Source organism: Opisthocomus hoazin, chromosome 9, assembly GCF_030867145.1.
Source record: "Opisthocomus hoazin isolate bOpiHoa1 chromosome 9, bOpiHoa1.hap1, whole genome shotgun sequence".
Classification (NCBI taxonomy): Eukaryota; Metazoa; Chordata; class Aves; order Opisthocomiformes; family Opisthocomidae; genus Opisthocomus; species Opisthocomus hoazin.
The window spans coordinates 25,042,487-25,057,747 of record NC_134422.1 but is presented as its reverse complement, the minus strand read 5'-3'; the positions used below and the strand labels follow the sequence as shown (position 1 = coordinate 25,057,747).

General features: G+C 37.9%; 1 protein-coding gene across 1 annotated transcript in view; it reads left to right on the top strand.

Moving 5' to 3' along the window:
* Nucleotides 1-15,261, top strand: part of CIRSR (corepressor of RBPJ and splicing regulator) — a 24,018-nt gene extending 8,757 nt beyond the window's left edge. Inside the window, exons 8-10 of the mRNA XM_075429865.1 lie at nucleotides 10,331-10,437; nucleotides 11,897-11,982; nucleotides 13,698-15,261. Of these exons, the coding sequence (XP_075285980.1) occupies nucleotides 10,331-10,437; nucleotides 11,897-11,982; nucleotides 13,698-14,424 (920 nt within the window). The 3' untranslated portion in view covers nucleotides 14,425-15,261. The remainder of the gene's footprint in view (nucleotides 1-10,330; nucleotides 10,438-11,896; nucleotides 11,983-13,697) is intronic.

Sequence of the window (15,261 nt, the reverse complement as noted above, 5' to 3'; positions counted from 1 at the left end):
CAAAGGTGAGTTCAGTTTAAGAAAAGCCCTGGGGATAGTGTAGATTTCTTTTAAATACCCAAACTGGTGATTTTCAGTAGGATTTAAACTTTTTTTTCATCAAATAAGGAGTCTTAAGTAAGGCGGAATCCATTTTGTCCATATGAGTAGGACATGCTGAAGGGCAAGAAATGGCACGTGAACAGGACGATGAATTAGTGCTGCATAGTGTGTTTCACCAAAAAGCAAAGGTGTTGCATTTCAGCCTTTCTTGATATTTTGTTGACAGAAATTTTCCAGAGTAGTCAGCTATTAGAAGGTGCTTCAACAACAACAACAAAATCCTGCTTTGTTCTTCAGATATTTGAGAAGTATACACTTGACTTTTGATTGTCATTGTTGTTCCCTTTGACACTGTATAAATGATGTATCTCAACACACAAAGAAAATACTCAAGAGTGCTTGATACAAGTTCAGGTTTTTTTGTTCCATTTTTTTCCTCCTTCAGGAAGAGAGCCAAACAAAATACCTTATTTGGGCTCAGACTATTGTTTCAACCTCAGAGGAAATGTTGGAGTTAAAATGAATTAAACGCCCGTGTCTGATGTAGTTGCGTTATCTAAAGTTCTTGCTCTGTTTCTCTGTGGGGAAAAAGAAGAGCTATTGATTGCCTATGTGTAATTTTTTTCACGTCATAACCACCAATATAGGCTTGTTTCCCCCTAAATTCTATAAGCTGTGATTCTCTTAGTTCAACAGAAGGATACTTGTCTTTGAATCTTACGTGAAGACTGCACTGTAATCTTCCTCTCTGCACACAAACTGATTGGCAATGGCAGTTTTGGATTCAGTGTTGACTATCTTGTATGCAAAGGCCAGTCATGGACTTCGGTTTCCTCCGGTGGCACTGCTGCAGGGAGGAAGCATGTCTGTGGCACAGAACTGTGTTCTGTGAGAAAAGACTGCCGTCTCTCAAGATCTGACACGCACGGCAGCGCTCCAGCAAACAAGAATAATTACAATCAGTACCTTAACTTAGGCATGGTAGCTTGGTTATTTTGCTTCTGGGACCATTTTACTAATCTAGCTGGTAATTCATACAAAAAAAATAATAATCTTACCATTAAAAAAGCGCCTATTGAATAATATCTCACCAGTGAATAGAGATTATTTTTGCAATAAGGCAATTTCAGTGGATGTGGTTATCATGGGATAATCACACCCCTGGGGTACAGCCTTGTCTGTTATCTCCCAGGAGTGTAATTATTTCATGATAACTGCACCCCCTGGTGTTGCATTATTTCCATTATGAAATTCTTCGTTTTAGATATAAAGTAACTTACTTTGATCACTGGAAACTGCAAAGTAGTGTTAGAATGTTCCAGCTGTGAGGCTTACGGGGACCAACTTATAAGATTTACTTCTCCTTTACAAAGCTAAATTAGGCAATCAAAATGCTTCTTTGGGCTAAACTGATTTGCAGGGGTTTTTACTGACAAAATCCTAACTTTCAAAGTTCAGACAAGATGAAAATATCAATTGTGATTCTGACTTTATGTGCCACTGTGTATATACACATGTGTAAAATGCATAATATATACCAGCAAAAAAACCAGGTCACTAGCATCTACAAGTTTGTCTGTTTGTACAGAGCTTTTCTGTCATTAACCAGCAGCATCTGTTGATTTTTTTGTTCTTTTTGGTGCTTTGTTTGTGAAGCCCGAAAAGCCTTTGGCTTTATTAGAAACAGATAGTAGCAGGTTTTCTGTGCAAAATGTTTTGAAGTAATACTGTTATTTCGCTTCAAAATTGCCTGCAGCTTTCTTGGTCAGGTGAAGTTGGGACAAACTAAATACCTCCCCCTCCCCACCCCCCCTCCCCCCGTGCCCCACAAGCAATCTGTCATGCTCAGTGAGGGCAGAGGCAGGAGGACTGCCAAAAAGCTGAGAGAGCTTAAATGCTTACAACTTTTATCATATGTTTTTAGAACAAACAACGTGCTAGGAATCTATTACTATCTTATGAAGAAAGGTATTGCTACCTTATGAAATAAGGCTAGTGTCTCAAACGGGGAGGTAATTTTATGAGTGGTGTAGTTAGAGGAAGTAGGATGCTGAGATTAAAAATGGTTGTTGTGCTCTTGGCCTATGAAACCTGAGCCTGGAGGGTGCTGGGCATCCTTTGCTGCTGTGGACTGCTTCAAATATTTTACAGCCGACTGGCTCCACAGGTGATCCATCCAGTGAAATCACTGAGAAGAGAGAGAGTAGTGTAAAGTGGTTAGTATGTTGTGGGAAATTCAGGCAAATAATGGTAAAAAATTTAATGGAACAACATGTATATGTATCTAGTGTCTTATAGTCAACCAAGGTAAAGAATTCTAGGTACATTTATGCAAATGTAGCCTTCTAAAAACTCATTATCAGCTCCTAGAGTTTGTGCCCTCTCTTTCCATTGCCTGAGTACCCGTAAACTATTTGTGGTTGTGGTTTCCATCAATCACTTAGTGTGTTCAACTGATCTTTAGCTTTTGAGTGAAATTCCTGTCCATAGCGATCACTGTTATCGGTCATATGGAGACAGCAAAGAAGGAAATCTAGGTTTATGTTATGTCTGTATCTCACTGCATTTTTTCAGTGACAAATACGGTCCTTTTTTGTTTCCCAACAGATGAAAATCTGCATTGTATCAGGAATGCAGGAATTTAGTTAAGTGTTCTCTTGAACTTGTAATAGCAAAGAAAAGGTATTTGAATATGTTAACTGTGAATATTTATATAAGTGGTCACCTGTAGAAACATACAGTGTGTGAAACCTTCCTTTATGATCTGCAGCTGACACCTCTGATTGTGAACAGTAGGAACCTTAACTAAATCTTCACATAGTTTGAGAACTGTCATGTTTTAGAATAATCCTCCATTTATGTTTCAGAAGCCTCTGTATTTGGTGTGAATGCAGAAAATACAGATTTCTGTTAGGAGGCTTGTGATTGGCACATAAGCAATAAATATGGATTCTTATAGCAGTTTGATAATGTTAAATGGTTTTTACTACTCATTAAAGGTAAAAAGGAAACTCAGGTTTCTCTGAAATACCCTATGACAAAAGCATGTCAAAGTATACTGAAATTCTGTGCTGAAGTGTTAAGTTCAGTTCAACTGCAGACCCTCTGAAGCAGAGCTGATTAAAAGCTGGAGGTTTTTTATTCATTGATTTTTCTCAATGCCAACTTCAACAGTTGTCATGAAGTGTAAATATGGTCTGAATGCAGTTGTCTTGGAAATAGGTGGAAAAATTATCAGTAAAAAATGGTCCATTCTGAATTAGTGGAGGCAGCATAAATTTGCTACGTTCTTCATGACCAGGATCATGATCACATAATTTTGATAATAGCTCTTTGCCCTTTAGATAAATAAGTGTCTACTGTTACCTCTGTCACAACTGCAATAAAAGTTCACAGACAATACAGAATCACAGAATGGCAGGGGTTGGGAGGGACCTCGAGGATCATCTAGTCCAACCCCCCTGCCAAAGCAGGGTCACCTGGAGCAGGCTGCACAGGACTGCATCCAGACAGGTTTTGAGTCTCTCCAGAGAGGGAGACAGTGTTGTTAGGCTGTCTGTAATTTTTTTCCATTTTTCTTCAGTTTCCTCTTAAGCCATATGAAAAAAAAAAAAACAAACTACATATGAAACTGTGAAGCGCACCAGAAAAAGTATATGGATGTATTGACGAAACTGTCTATGCTAATTTTAAAGTTAGTTTCTCTTTTAAAGCAAAGCCTAAAAAGCCTTGTGTCATGTTACGCCTTTGCTACCACTCAGAGAAGGCAGCGTTGTGAATTCAGAGTATATTCATCCTTCATGTGATTGTGTGCTAAACTAAAACCCACCAGCAGAATAGTTTTCTAAAACCTAGTTGATGTGAAAGAGCTGTTTGCATACTCCCTGGAGTATTTATTTATTTGTTTGTTTATTTTTCCACAGTAGAGCATAGCTTTAGTATCACTGTTCCTTAGAAAATAAAATTTCAGTTTGGGTGAGCCTTGTGTTGTCCGAACTGCGTGTAGGACAGAACGAAGACAATATGCTCTAGGCCTACTTTGTTAACAAAAATTATGTGGTGATAAAGGATAAGCCTTGAAAGTATCCTATCTTTGATTCATAAATCAATTTTTAAACGTCGTAGAGTGGAGCATATGGAATGTGACGTGTACTGACAAATTGGTAGCAGATATGCCAGTGCGCTCTTTCTTTGTATTTGCGTTCATGAAAATTATCTCTCTGTTACTGAGTTAGGAGAAGTCTGATGGTATGATAATGGTGATAGTTTTAAATTAAAATGATCGCATCTGTAAACTAAACAATGTCCCACACCAGAACGCATTCTGAGGAAGAGAAAGCTCTAGAAAAGTCCTATTCTAAATACTCTGTTTTGATGATACACAAAATGAGCATTAGTTAAAATAAAGGTTTAAAAAAATGTAATTAAAATGACACCAAGCAGCATCTACTGCCTTTTTCGATAATTTTTAAGTAGTCTACTTCGTTTCGTAACAGTACGTAACTGCAGCCACTAAGTACAACTGGTTTCTGGAATTTCCCCTGCCACAGGTAGGAATGGTGGTTACAGTCTTACTGCTTCTTATCTCCTTGCTTTCTGTACGTATTCCACAATAAAAATCCATTTAAAACTTAATTGATTGCAAAGATAATTCAGTTTGCTCATCTGCAGCGGTGACAGCAGTGTCAATAAATTGAGCAGATACTGTCAAGACAATGCATCACAAGCAGATGGAAGTAAAACTGCTATTTTTGGTGACAGTGGCGATCCTAACAGTGTGGTCTGTGCTTACTGAAGCTGTTGCAGAAGAAGTGGTATTTCATCACAGTCGTTATGAAAAGAAGTTTTAGCATACTGTTCTCTAATAAGGGATAATTTGAAAAATGCGCTTTAGACACTTTAATGGAGGCCTGCTAGATGGTGTGTTACAGCTAGCATTGTTCTCCTAAGAGGAGTCCTGTGCGCGCGCCTCTTAGAGGAAGCGTTCTGGCAACAACAGTGTCACCTACACTCTGCGTTTGTAGCTTGGAGAGAAGTGCAGGACAAAATTGACAATGAATTACAGCTATACGTTCCTCTTGTTTCTGGGCCGGGAGTGGGGCTAGTAGTGTGGGGTGGGAGAGCTTGCTGCAAGTGAGGCATTTTAGTAATTGAAATCCAGAATTATATTTCCCCCCAGTTGTTTAATAGAAGCAGAACTGATTCTGTTAAATTCATCTCAGTTAAGTGTGGTAAGAAATTGGAGTGCCCTTTGTTATAAAAAAGCAAATTGACAATATGTTGTAGAAATCCTAGTATGATATGCTTCTGCAGTCCGGTATAATTGATGCTTATATAGGCCTCAGAAGAACTCTGTTTACACCTCTTCTGTTTATTTAGTTGTATGAATATTATAAAGGTGCACCAACAGCTGTCAATAAGGTTGCACTCAGGTTCTACTTTGTGAAGACTAAAATCCTTCTTTTCACACTTCATTGGATGGTTTGAGTTTCTAGACTGTGTGCCCCAACTCTGAGTCAACTGAGCTATCAGGATTTTTTTTTTCCTTAAATAGTATTTTATACAGAAGATAACAGAATTAATGCAGCAAGAACTTCTGTGGGAAGTAAAAAGCAGGAAGAAACTGCAGTCTATTTGCTTGACAACACTATTTCTTGAGAATTACAAAGACCGTGAAAAAATGTTTTAAAAATCCTTTAGTGGGTCTTTAACTATGGAGCCTCTTTTGTGCAAGCCCTTAATATAATTTTAAGTACCTGCAGCTGTAAAAAACTTAAGTTGTCAGTTGTCTTAATGCACAAAAATAAGTATGAGATCAGCATGCAATTAATTCCACTATATGATAAAAAGCTTTTCCGAGACTATGAATTAATTTTAAAGCAGATAAATGTTTTAGTTTAAAACAAGTGTCATCTGAAAAAGTTTTAAAGGCTTTTTCTTTTCTTTTTTTCCCTAGCAAAATGTAAATTCCAGAAAATAAGCTTGACAGTCATATTCAAAAATAGCAAGGTACTGTATTTGACTTGTTTCAGAAAGAATAAGAAACAGATGATGAAACGCTGGAGCTGAACTTATTTTTAGTCTGATGATGGATGAATGCTGAGAGACTAGTTGTTAGAAGTTGCAGCAATCAGCTATTTTTACAGGATTCCTGTATCTAACATTCTGTCAACTTGTGGCATAATGTCATCTCTAGATGTTTTCACCTGCTTGAGATCATGCAGGTAGCTTCTTTGCAGACTGTCTCACAAGTCCTTAAGGAAAGCATGTATGAGGACATCAGTTTTCATAGTACACAAAGTATTTGTCTGTGCCTGATGTAGGAGTGATTCTTTGCAAGTTGATAAATGCTGTTCAAGAATACTTGGCTAACATGAGTTCCGAAGATTTTAACCGAGAGCCTCTCAGCTCAATCTAACCCTCTGTTTCACAGTTGATGACTTAACTGGAACATAACCAGGTAAAGATACATGGCTGTCGGATATACTTAGTGCCGTTTTGTGTGAAGATCTTGGAGGATGATGTCAGAAATGTAGTCATAAGCCAAAGACAGGCTGAAAAGATTTACCTCTTTGGCTTCCCAGGCAAACCAGGTCTGATCACACTGGGCATAGTCGCATCTCCAGCAAGCAGGACTCCACAGTCAAGTTTACCCCAAATGAAGGAGGCGGTCCTCTACCAGCCAGTACACTGGTGGCTCCAAGATTTAAGCTTTCGATCCTAAATAAGGAAGCAATGGACACGCCTGAGAAGTTGAGTTATTCAAACCTCTGTTAAGTGAGGTTCAGTGTTTGGTGTTTCTTTAACAGTTTTTTGTCTCCCTTGTTTGTATAAGCCAGAGAAATCCCTTACTTAATTTTATAGTGTGGGAATGTGATTGCTCACACGTTTAGGCATCCAGCCCTCAGTGCTGTTGCATAAAATAGCTGTGCAAGGGAATCCTGGGAGACCTCAAACTGTCACTGATATTTCAAAGAAAATCAGATCTGCTTATCAAAATCATTAAAGTATGAATCAAATGCCATCTGTTGAGGCATGGATGGGAAGAGACAGTCACCGAGCATTTAATTCCTTTGATTCCAAGCAAAGGAGTTTAATTATGAGAATAAACATTTTCTGATAGAGGTTTCCTATGAAGCTGTGCAGCCATTGTCAAATATAATGTCATAACTGAACTTCTTGGCCTGGGCTTGTAACCAGATAGAAAACAGTCTCTTTAGACTTCCCAGATCAGATACTGTTTTCTCCCTGTTGTGTTCGAGCATTGCTACCTGAACAGCGGTAGCAACGCAGTCTTGCTGTCACTGGGCAGCAGAACTTCTGAGAAGCTCAGTGGCATCATCTGTCCAGGAAAAAAGTGCGAGCAGGTTCACCTGTGTCATCCTCAAAAACATTATTTTTTTTTTAAACTGCAAAGATCACATGCTGCAGGACAGTCCTCCATGATCAACCATAGGGGACAGCGTGCTTGTGTCATACCTGGCTGGGGTCTGCACACAGAAGGCCTGTGAAACAGGACTGGGTTTTGACTCTACTTTCATTTGTGGGGTTGGTTTATTTTCTGAATCTCATTTCTTAGTGTTTTCTAAACCATTCAGAAACAGTGAAAATAATGTACGTAATAAAGCTTCGTGGAGATTCTTGCATCTCCTCCCATGCTAGGCTGAACCTGAATTACTGTTTCCTTCACAATTAGTAAGACCAGAACAGGAATAATTTATTTTATAAACCACTTTAGCTTGAAGGTTCTGTAGATGCGTTTGATGTTACTTGTATACATCCACAAAACACATATAACAGTGACTTGTTAACTGACCTTGTCACGGTAATGCTGTGCTGGGATTAAAAAATTGTAGATGGAGCTATGCATGCCAGTGTCGTTAATAAACAAGGAAACAGAATTCATACAGATTTATTTTTTAGTCTGGCTTGCTTTCCTTCTAAGCTTACCTGTGATTTTATTTTTTAAACCTAGAGCTGATTTCACCTCTGAAAAGCGTATGGAAGCAAACTCAGAAGTTTGCGTGTGGTTTTGTGTTGGATCCCAGCTTGAGCAGCCGCTCTGACAGGTCTCTTGTTCACTTGTATTCATCTGTGTGTTACAGCACAACTGACATCCATTGGGCATGAACGCACAAATATCAGTAGTATTGTGCATTCATTATAAGCTTTTTATGTAAAAGGGGAAATGATTTTGCTTGCCTCTTTCGAGTGTTATGCACAAAGAATGCCTGAAAGGTTTGTTTCTAGAAAATAATTCTGAACTGTGCTTTTGAAGGCCGATACGCCTTCATGCCTCTCTGGTCTCGATTCTGCCCATAGTCCTCGTTTGGAACCACAAAGTTAGGACTTGTGTCTTTGTTCTTTTGCAAATCTCCTGTATAGATTTGGACAAGTTGTATTCCTCTATTTATCTAATCATGCTGATGAGAGATTAGGTATGTAATACACATCAAAATGTGTACAATGCTGAGACACTGGAGGGGAAATAGCTGGTAAGTCAGGTAGGCTACTTTTTTAGGCAGTGGTTCTCACTGCCTTTGAATAACAGGGGGATTCCAGGCATCAGTCTCGTCATGTTTTGGTTTCTTTGGTGTGGTGAAATCTTCTTTTGTGACTCTACACTTTGTCTCTATTCCGCTTCCTCATACAGGGTATTTGACTGAATTATACAGCTGGTTTATGTGGGCCCTTCAAATCAGCTGGTACCAAATTCTGTTGTTAGGTTTCCGTGTCATGTCGTTCTGCATTCCAGCCAGAGTAGATTTCAGCAAGCAGAGCAAGGTTTTAAATTTGAAATAAGCAAAAATGTAGACGCTGAAGCCCGTATACATTCATTAACTATCAGTGAGCTTACATTACACTGTAACACCTAAAAAGAAAAAACAGTTTTGATAAAATGTATGGGGTGGCAGGAATAACCCCCTACTTAATAGAAATGTAAACTCAAGGAAAGTCTAAAAGGTATCTCCTTAGAAAATTCTTTAGCCTAGCAAAATAAGGAACTTGTGAGGAGAAAGTCAGTAATGCAAGGGCTCCTTAAACTATGTTCGAAGTTTTATCTTCTTCCTTCCTGCTTTACCCATAGGCCTGTTTGTTTCTATAAGTAGTGTATTATACAGGAAAACTAAGAAGTTAAAGCTGACATTTTTTGAGAAAGTGCTATTTTACTTTCCATATATTTTCTGTAGTAAAAACCTTCCCTTGCTTTCCATACTTTTCTGTGTTAAAAATCTGTGAGTTTTTGTCCATCTCTGCAACTAAGAAACTCTTAAAACCACAAAGCAGGATCAGTAGGTGTCATAGGACTAGTTACTCTTAGCATTTACAGTTGGTTTACGGAAGTAATAGTAATCGTGTGCTCCGCGCTCTGGTTTACATTCCTTCCAATTTAGATTTACCTTATACAGTCGTGCTAATTCATTGGCAGTAAGGTTAGTGAATGAGCGGGTAAGGGAATTTACTGAAAGTGACCTAACAAAAGAGTGTGTGTTTAGGGTGAAGGAAGAGTACCTAATCAGACAAGTACGTGAGGTTTTGATGATCACAGGTATTCAATCAAAGCAGAAGAGTGAGTTACAGAGTTTATAAATTATGCAGTCAAGTCTCCATGATTGAGAATACATCCAGTATTTTACTCCTTGTTAGATGTTTGCAAAGAAAGATAACATGCCTAATCCCTAACGCCTACTCTAATGCAATATGTAGCGTATTTTTTAAGCTGATAAATCTCTGAGAAGATAACAGCCTAGAGACCTGGCATGTCTGGGGGTCCATGGAATAAGTAAGGACATGGATAATTTTTTCATGTATTCATTTATTTTCCATATGTATATCAAGTTTCTTTCTGGTTACTTTTTACATTTAAGTTCAAAAATTTGTGTCATTATGAAAAAAGCCTTATTAGTGACAAATTAGAAGTGATTGCTTTAAGGTAGAGGAGGCACCTAAAAGTCTTTCTTACTTAATGTGCTTACTTTAGATTTCCTGTGCTTTGTTATTCTAATAAAAATATATTACTAGACTTACCTAAATATCTTGTTTTCAACATGACAAAGTTACATAAGAGAATCCCCTTGTACTTAAAGAAAAATGCAATTATTTTCTATTCTGAATCTCCAGACTGCTGTTTTAGAAAATCATATCTGATTATTTGCTCAGCAGAAGATTATTGAGTTGATTTAGCTGTGATTTTACTTAACAAAGCTTCAACTGAATTCCTACTGTGGAGTCCAAAAAAGGTAGAGAGATATAAATGATACATTCAAACTGTGATTTTTGTGAACAGGGCCATCAATGCACCCCTCGGAGCTAATAGCGGAGATGAGAAACAGTGGGTTTGCACTGAAACGGAATGTGCTGGGGAGAAACTTGACCGCAAATGATCCATCACAGGTAATGATCTTTTTACCAGTAAGCTGAAAATGTCTACAAATCTAAATGTGATTGCTTGTGAATTGCTACTTAATGTTTCCAAATATGCATATCCGTAGGAAAGCTGAATAGCTATACCAGTAGAAAACTGCCAAAAAACTTGCTGTTTTCCAAGCTTTGTTTCAGTCAGAACAGTGAATCATAAATTACTTCTTTTAAAACCGCATATAATAAATTAAATCCCTCCTCTGGGTGACTAGAAATTGAATTTTTCATGAAGGGGATGGTTAGGGGTTTTGCCACATACTTCTGATGCAGTGCCTAGCCTTTGGATGAAGCTTGAGGAAGCATGCACAAATAATTACTGCCAGGAATGCTATAGCTGAAGACTTTTTTTTACTTGATTGACTATTGTTACATCTATTATTTCTGGGAGTGAAAATGTTGAATTGTTTTTACTTAGACTGCACAAGGTACATTTCTAATTGAGGTGCTTTAATAAAAAGGTAAAGGGAAAATGTGTATACACTCCTTGAGTGAGCCACCATGAAATAGCCGTTCTTCATATGGCAGGATAGTCAAACCACTAGCAAAGAGGGGATGACGGCCCTCAGCTGGTCTTGATATCTTGAGGAAATCAACAATTCATTGAGTCTCCACAGATAGATGTGCCTTTGCATTTAAAAAAGCTGTGTATCCCAGAAAAATGGAGCACGTGGGCACTGCTAAATGAATCACAGTGATACCAGTATGTTTGGTATGGTGGGGTTTTTTTGGAAGAGCCTTTTAATCTTTATTTCTTCTTTCCCCTTCTGAGTGTGGCTAAAATTAAGAACATCACAGTGGAGAACTGTAGTGTACCAAATGCACATAAATTGAAGAATTCAGAGTCTTCAAAGTAGCTATGCTTTGCTGATTGCAATACTGTATGTAGATTATGTGATTACAGTATTTTGCATTGCTGGAACACTTTATGAACATTTAAAGACTAATAACACAACAGTGAGGTAGATGTATTAATACCCATTTTCCTAATGACTAAACCGAGACAGAAAAGTAATTTGCTTAAATTACTCTGGGTTCGAGCAGGACTAGCATCTTACCTATTCATCCAAGCATGGTAACAATGGAGTGACTTATCCTGGGGAATCGTGTAGGCTCCAAAATTGGCTCATTTTTATTAACTGTTTCAGAAATGTTTCTTTCCCTAGCAGTGATTTTTTTCATATCTTACTAATAACCCCTGTTGTATAACCCCCCATTATAACACCTACTTAGCTTTGAGAGAACGTGGGGTTTTTCTTCGCTTTGTAGAGAATTTGCTGCTCTCTCCAAAGAGTCTTAAGCTGACTTAGTAATACAAATATATTTGTGCCTGTGCAAAAATAAGGTATGTATTGGCATCACTTTTAATATAGAAATGTGAATGAAAATATTATTTTTGTATATGAGAACTTAATGTCTTACCACATTTTCCTAGGAATTTGTTGCAAGTGAAGGAGATGATGATCCAGAAGTTGAATTTTTAAAATCGCTGTCAACCAAACAAAAACAGAAACTTCTAAGGTAAGCGTGATACCTGATGGAGGGGATCTGTATCGCCAGGAGTTCTAACTCCATGATTGTCCCTGTAACTCTTCTAGGCTACTGAAGAATTTAGCACCGTCAGTACAGAAGAAAATCAGCGTAGTTTAACACACGCTTGACCACAAATGGCATTATGCAGAGTGTTTTTTTAATCCAGTTGTTTTGCTTTGTTTTAAATGGGCTGTTCTAATCTAGCTGTGATGCCTTTGCACTAGAGCTTGTTTCCAATTTAACCAGGATACTGAAATAATAATAATAATTGGTTCACTGAAGATGCTGTCAGTTGCTATTTTAAAATCCTATTTTGCACTCCATTTTTTACAGCATCTTCTTCCAGGATCAAAAATTCTGTGTTCTTGTTTGTTGGTTTACAACCTGGCAAAGTTTGTTGTTTTCTCCTGTGCGGCTAAACTGAACCTGACGCTGCACCCCAGGGCCACGGCTGGCCTAGCCCCACACTGCTCTCGGATCAGAGTTAGCAGTTTGCTGCTCCAGCAGAGAGAGCTCCCCGTGGTTTTGTAGTTCGAATAAAAAGTTAATGAGGTTTTCATTCTTTGCTTCTGTCCTACTGATTTAATATGTCATGTGAGTTTTTTTCCTCTGTTAATTTGCAACATTATCTTGAAGTAACCTGAAAATGTTTAAAATGAAAAATGTTAACTACTGCCTGGTAGATCCCATGCAGGTATCGGTAGTTAAAATGGGCTTTTAGGTTAAAAGACATTCTATATATGGGGAGTGGAAGAGGGGAGAAAGGTGAATGGCTAAGCAGCTATGTGAGTAGGCAGGTACACAGAGTATTTGCATATATAATAAATAATTCTCTATTGGCATATTTTATGTTCCTTTTAAGTAAGGAATGTGTATGTTGTTTGAGTAATTTAAAACGGTATTTTGTTTGAGCTTCTACTGGCCCAACACAATGAAATTATACTTTATATTTTGAAAGTTGAAGTTCAGTAAATATTTGCGTCCTTCAGATTTTACTAGTCTGAAAGATTTTTTTTTTAATACACTGAAAGTAGTTTCACTGTTCAGTCACTGATTTTTTAAGAAGAATAAACACAGAAAGCAAAATAAAAACTAGGTGAAAGCAAATAGCAGTGAAGGCATGTGCATGATGGAATATTGTACTTATGGCTAGGAAATGTAGTTTTCTAGTTGTGACAGAAGAAGTTATTGGAAGTATTCATATTATTTTCCTGGAGAACTCGGAGATGTAGGCTTTAGAGTCTCAGTTTCCATCATTAATAGAAAGTGAATGCGCTTTTTTTCATTTTAAAAATCTCTTATAAAAATGCACAAGCAAAAGCAGCAATGATTTTCCAAAGTCTCCAGAGCAAGCTGACAAGGAAAAAAAAGCACTGCTGAAGATATTTATTCCTAGTTACATGGCAAAAACTGACATATCTTACTTAGCTTTTTTAAAATTACAGAAATAAAAGTCATTCTCCTCCCATTTTGAGGGAGCCGCTGTGGATTACAGGAGGATTCTTACTATGGTTAACATCAGGTTAGAATTTTAAAAATAATATTTTGCTGAAAGAGGAGAGGAATTCAGCATGTTTTTATGGAAAATAGCATGTGTACTGTGTAGGTCATCAGAAGTAGTGTACTTTAAAAGACAGTGACTTTGTAATTTAGAATATCTTAACGCGTCTGATTGCGCTACTCTTCTGTTTTGAAAATGAAAGGAAGTTGGATCGTCTGGAGAAGAAAAAGAAAAAGAAAGACAGAAAGAAGAAAAAGCAGCAAAAGAAAAAAAGCAAAAGTAAACACAAGAAACATAAGATGAGATCCTCTTCCTCATCCTCCAGTGAGACTTCAGGAAGCAGCAGCGATAGCGAGACTGACAGCAGAGATAAAGCAACACAAAAGAAGATGTCTTCTAAGAAAAGAAGAAAAGACAAGTTTTCAGAGGCTAGCAGCAGCACCGATTCAGAAGGAAAGGCGAAGACCAGGAAGGAAAAACTTTGTGAAGATCTCTCCAGTAGTCACGGTAACAAGGACAAAGATAGGGAGAAGTACAGACTTTCAAAGCAAGATAGTTCTGCGGAGAACAACAAATGGAGCTCCTGTGAGGGGGAAAGAAAGTCCAAAAGCAGGTACCATAGCACCAACAAGAGAGAGACTGAAGGAAAGGACAGGGATAGTAGAAGCCGAAGCGTGGATGAGAGGAGCAGGAGAAGCCCTGGCACAAGTCACAGCAGTTCCAGGCAAAGGCAAAGAAGAAAAAGTCCATGCCAAAGCCCTGGTGAAGAGCGGCACAGGAAAAATGAAACCAGAAGCCCCAGCTCAGATGTGCACAGAGAGAAGAAAAAGTGTCAAGAGGGCTATGGGGACAAGTTGGGTAAAGGGGAGCACAGAGAAAGGAGCAGACGCAGTAGAAGCAGAAGCAGAGAGAGGAAGAAAAACAGATAGTGTAGGGGACAGGTGCAAACAAGAATGTCTCCCTTTTTTGATGAATACCTTTAGCAAGGGCTCAATTACATATTGCCGTTCATTTTCCAACCTCTGTAACTAGCATTTCCTACATAAAGGCAACAGCATCATTTCTATAATGTTGGAATATTTGTAAATTAGGTATATATGTTACGGTATTTTTCTTACTCTATAAATATACCTGCTGGCAAATACCTCTTGTATATATGCAGCAATTCATAGACCTGATTTTAGGGTTTTAAAATGTTTCAGAGCAATATGTGATATTCTTGGTTTTGTCAATGATGATTTCTGTTTAGGTGGAACTGTGAGAGGAAGCAGAGAGTAATTTGGGAAGAGTCCTGGGATATGCTAAATGCTAGCAAACGTTTGAGACAGTTGTGGATAAAATCACTGCTTCAGATACCAAAACATTGTATTGTAGAGGGTTGGGGTTTTTTCATACTAAAGCATTTTTCCTAAAGTTCCCTGTAAGAGATCAATTTCATGAGCTAAAAACAACAGAGAGACACAGTTCACCTAAGTGTGTAGCCAACATTTTTTGACCTCCTGCAGCGTACAACTTGGTCAGGACTATCTAAACATCTTGAACCCCTGTTGGTGTGTGTCACTACAGTGTCAAGTTATTGTTCAGTAATCTCTCAAGACATAAAAACAATATTTACTGCCTCGACTGTTTCAGGTATTTCATTGTGGTAGAAAGTTAATGTAAATAGTCATCCTTTTGTTTTCATGAAACAACCTTTTGGGTTTTTTAATGATTGTCAGTCATTTTCTGCACGCATTGAACTTCCGTAATAAAGTACTTTATTCTTT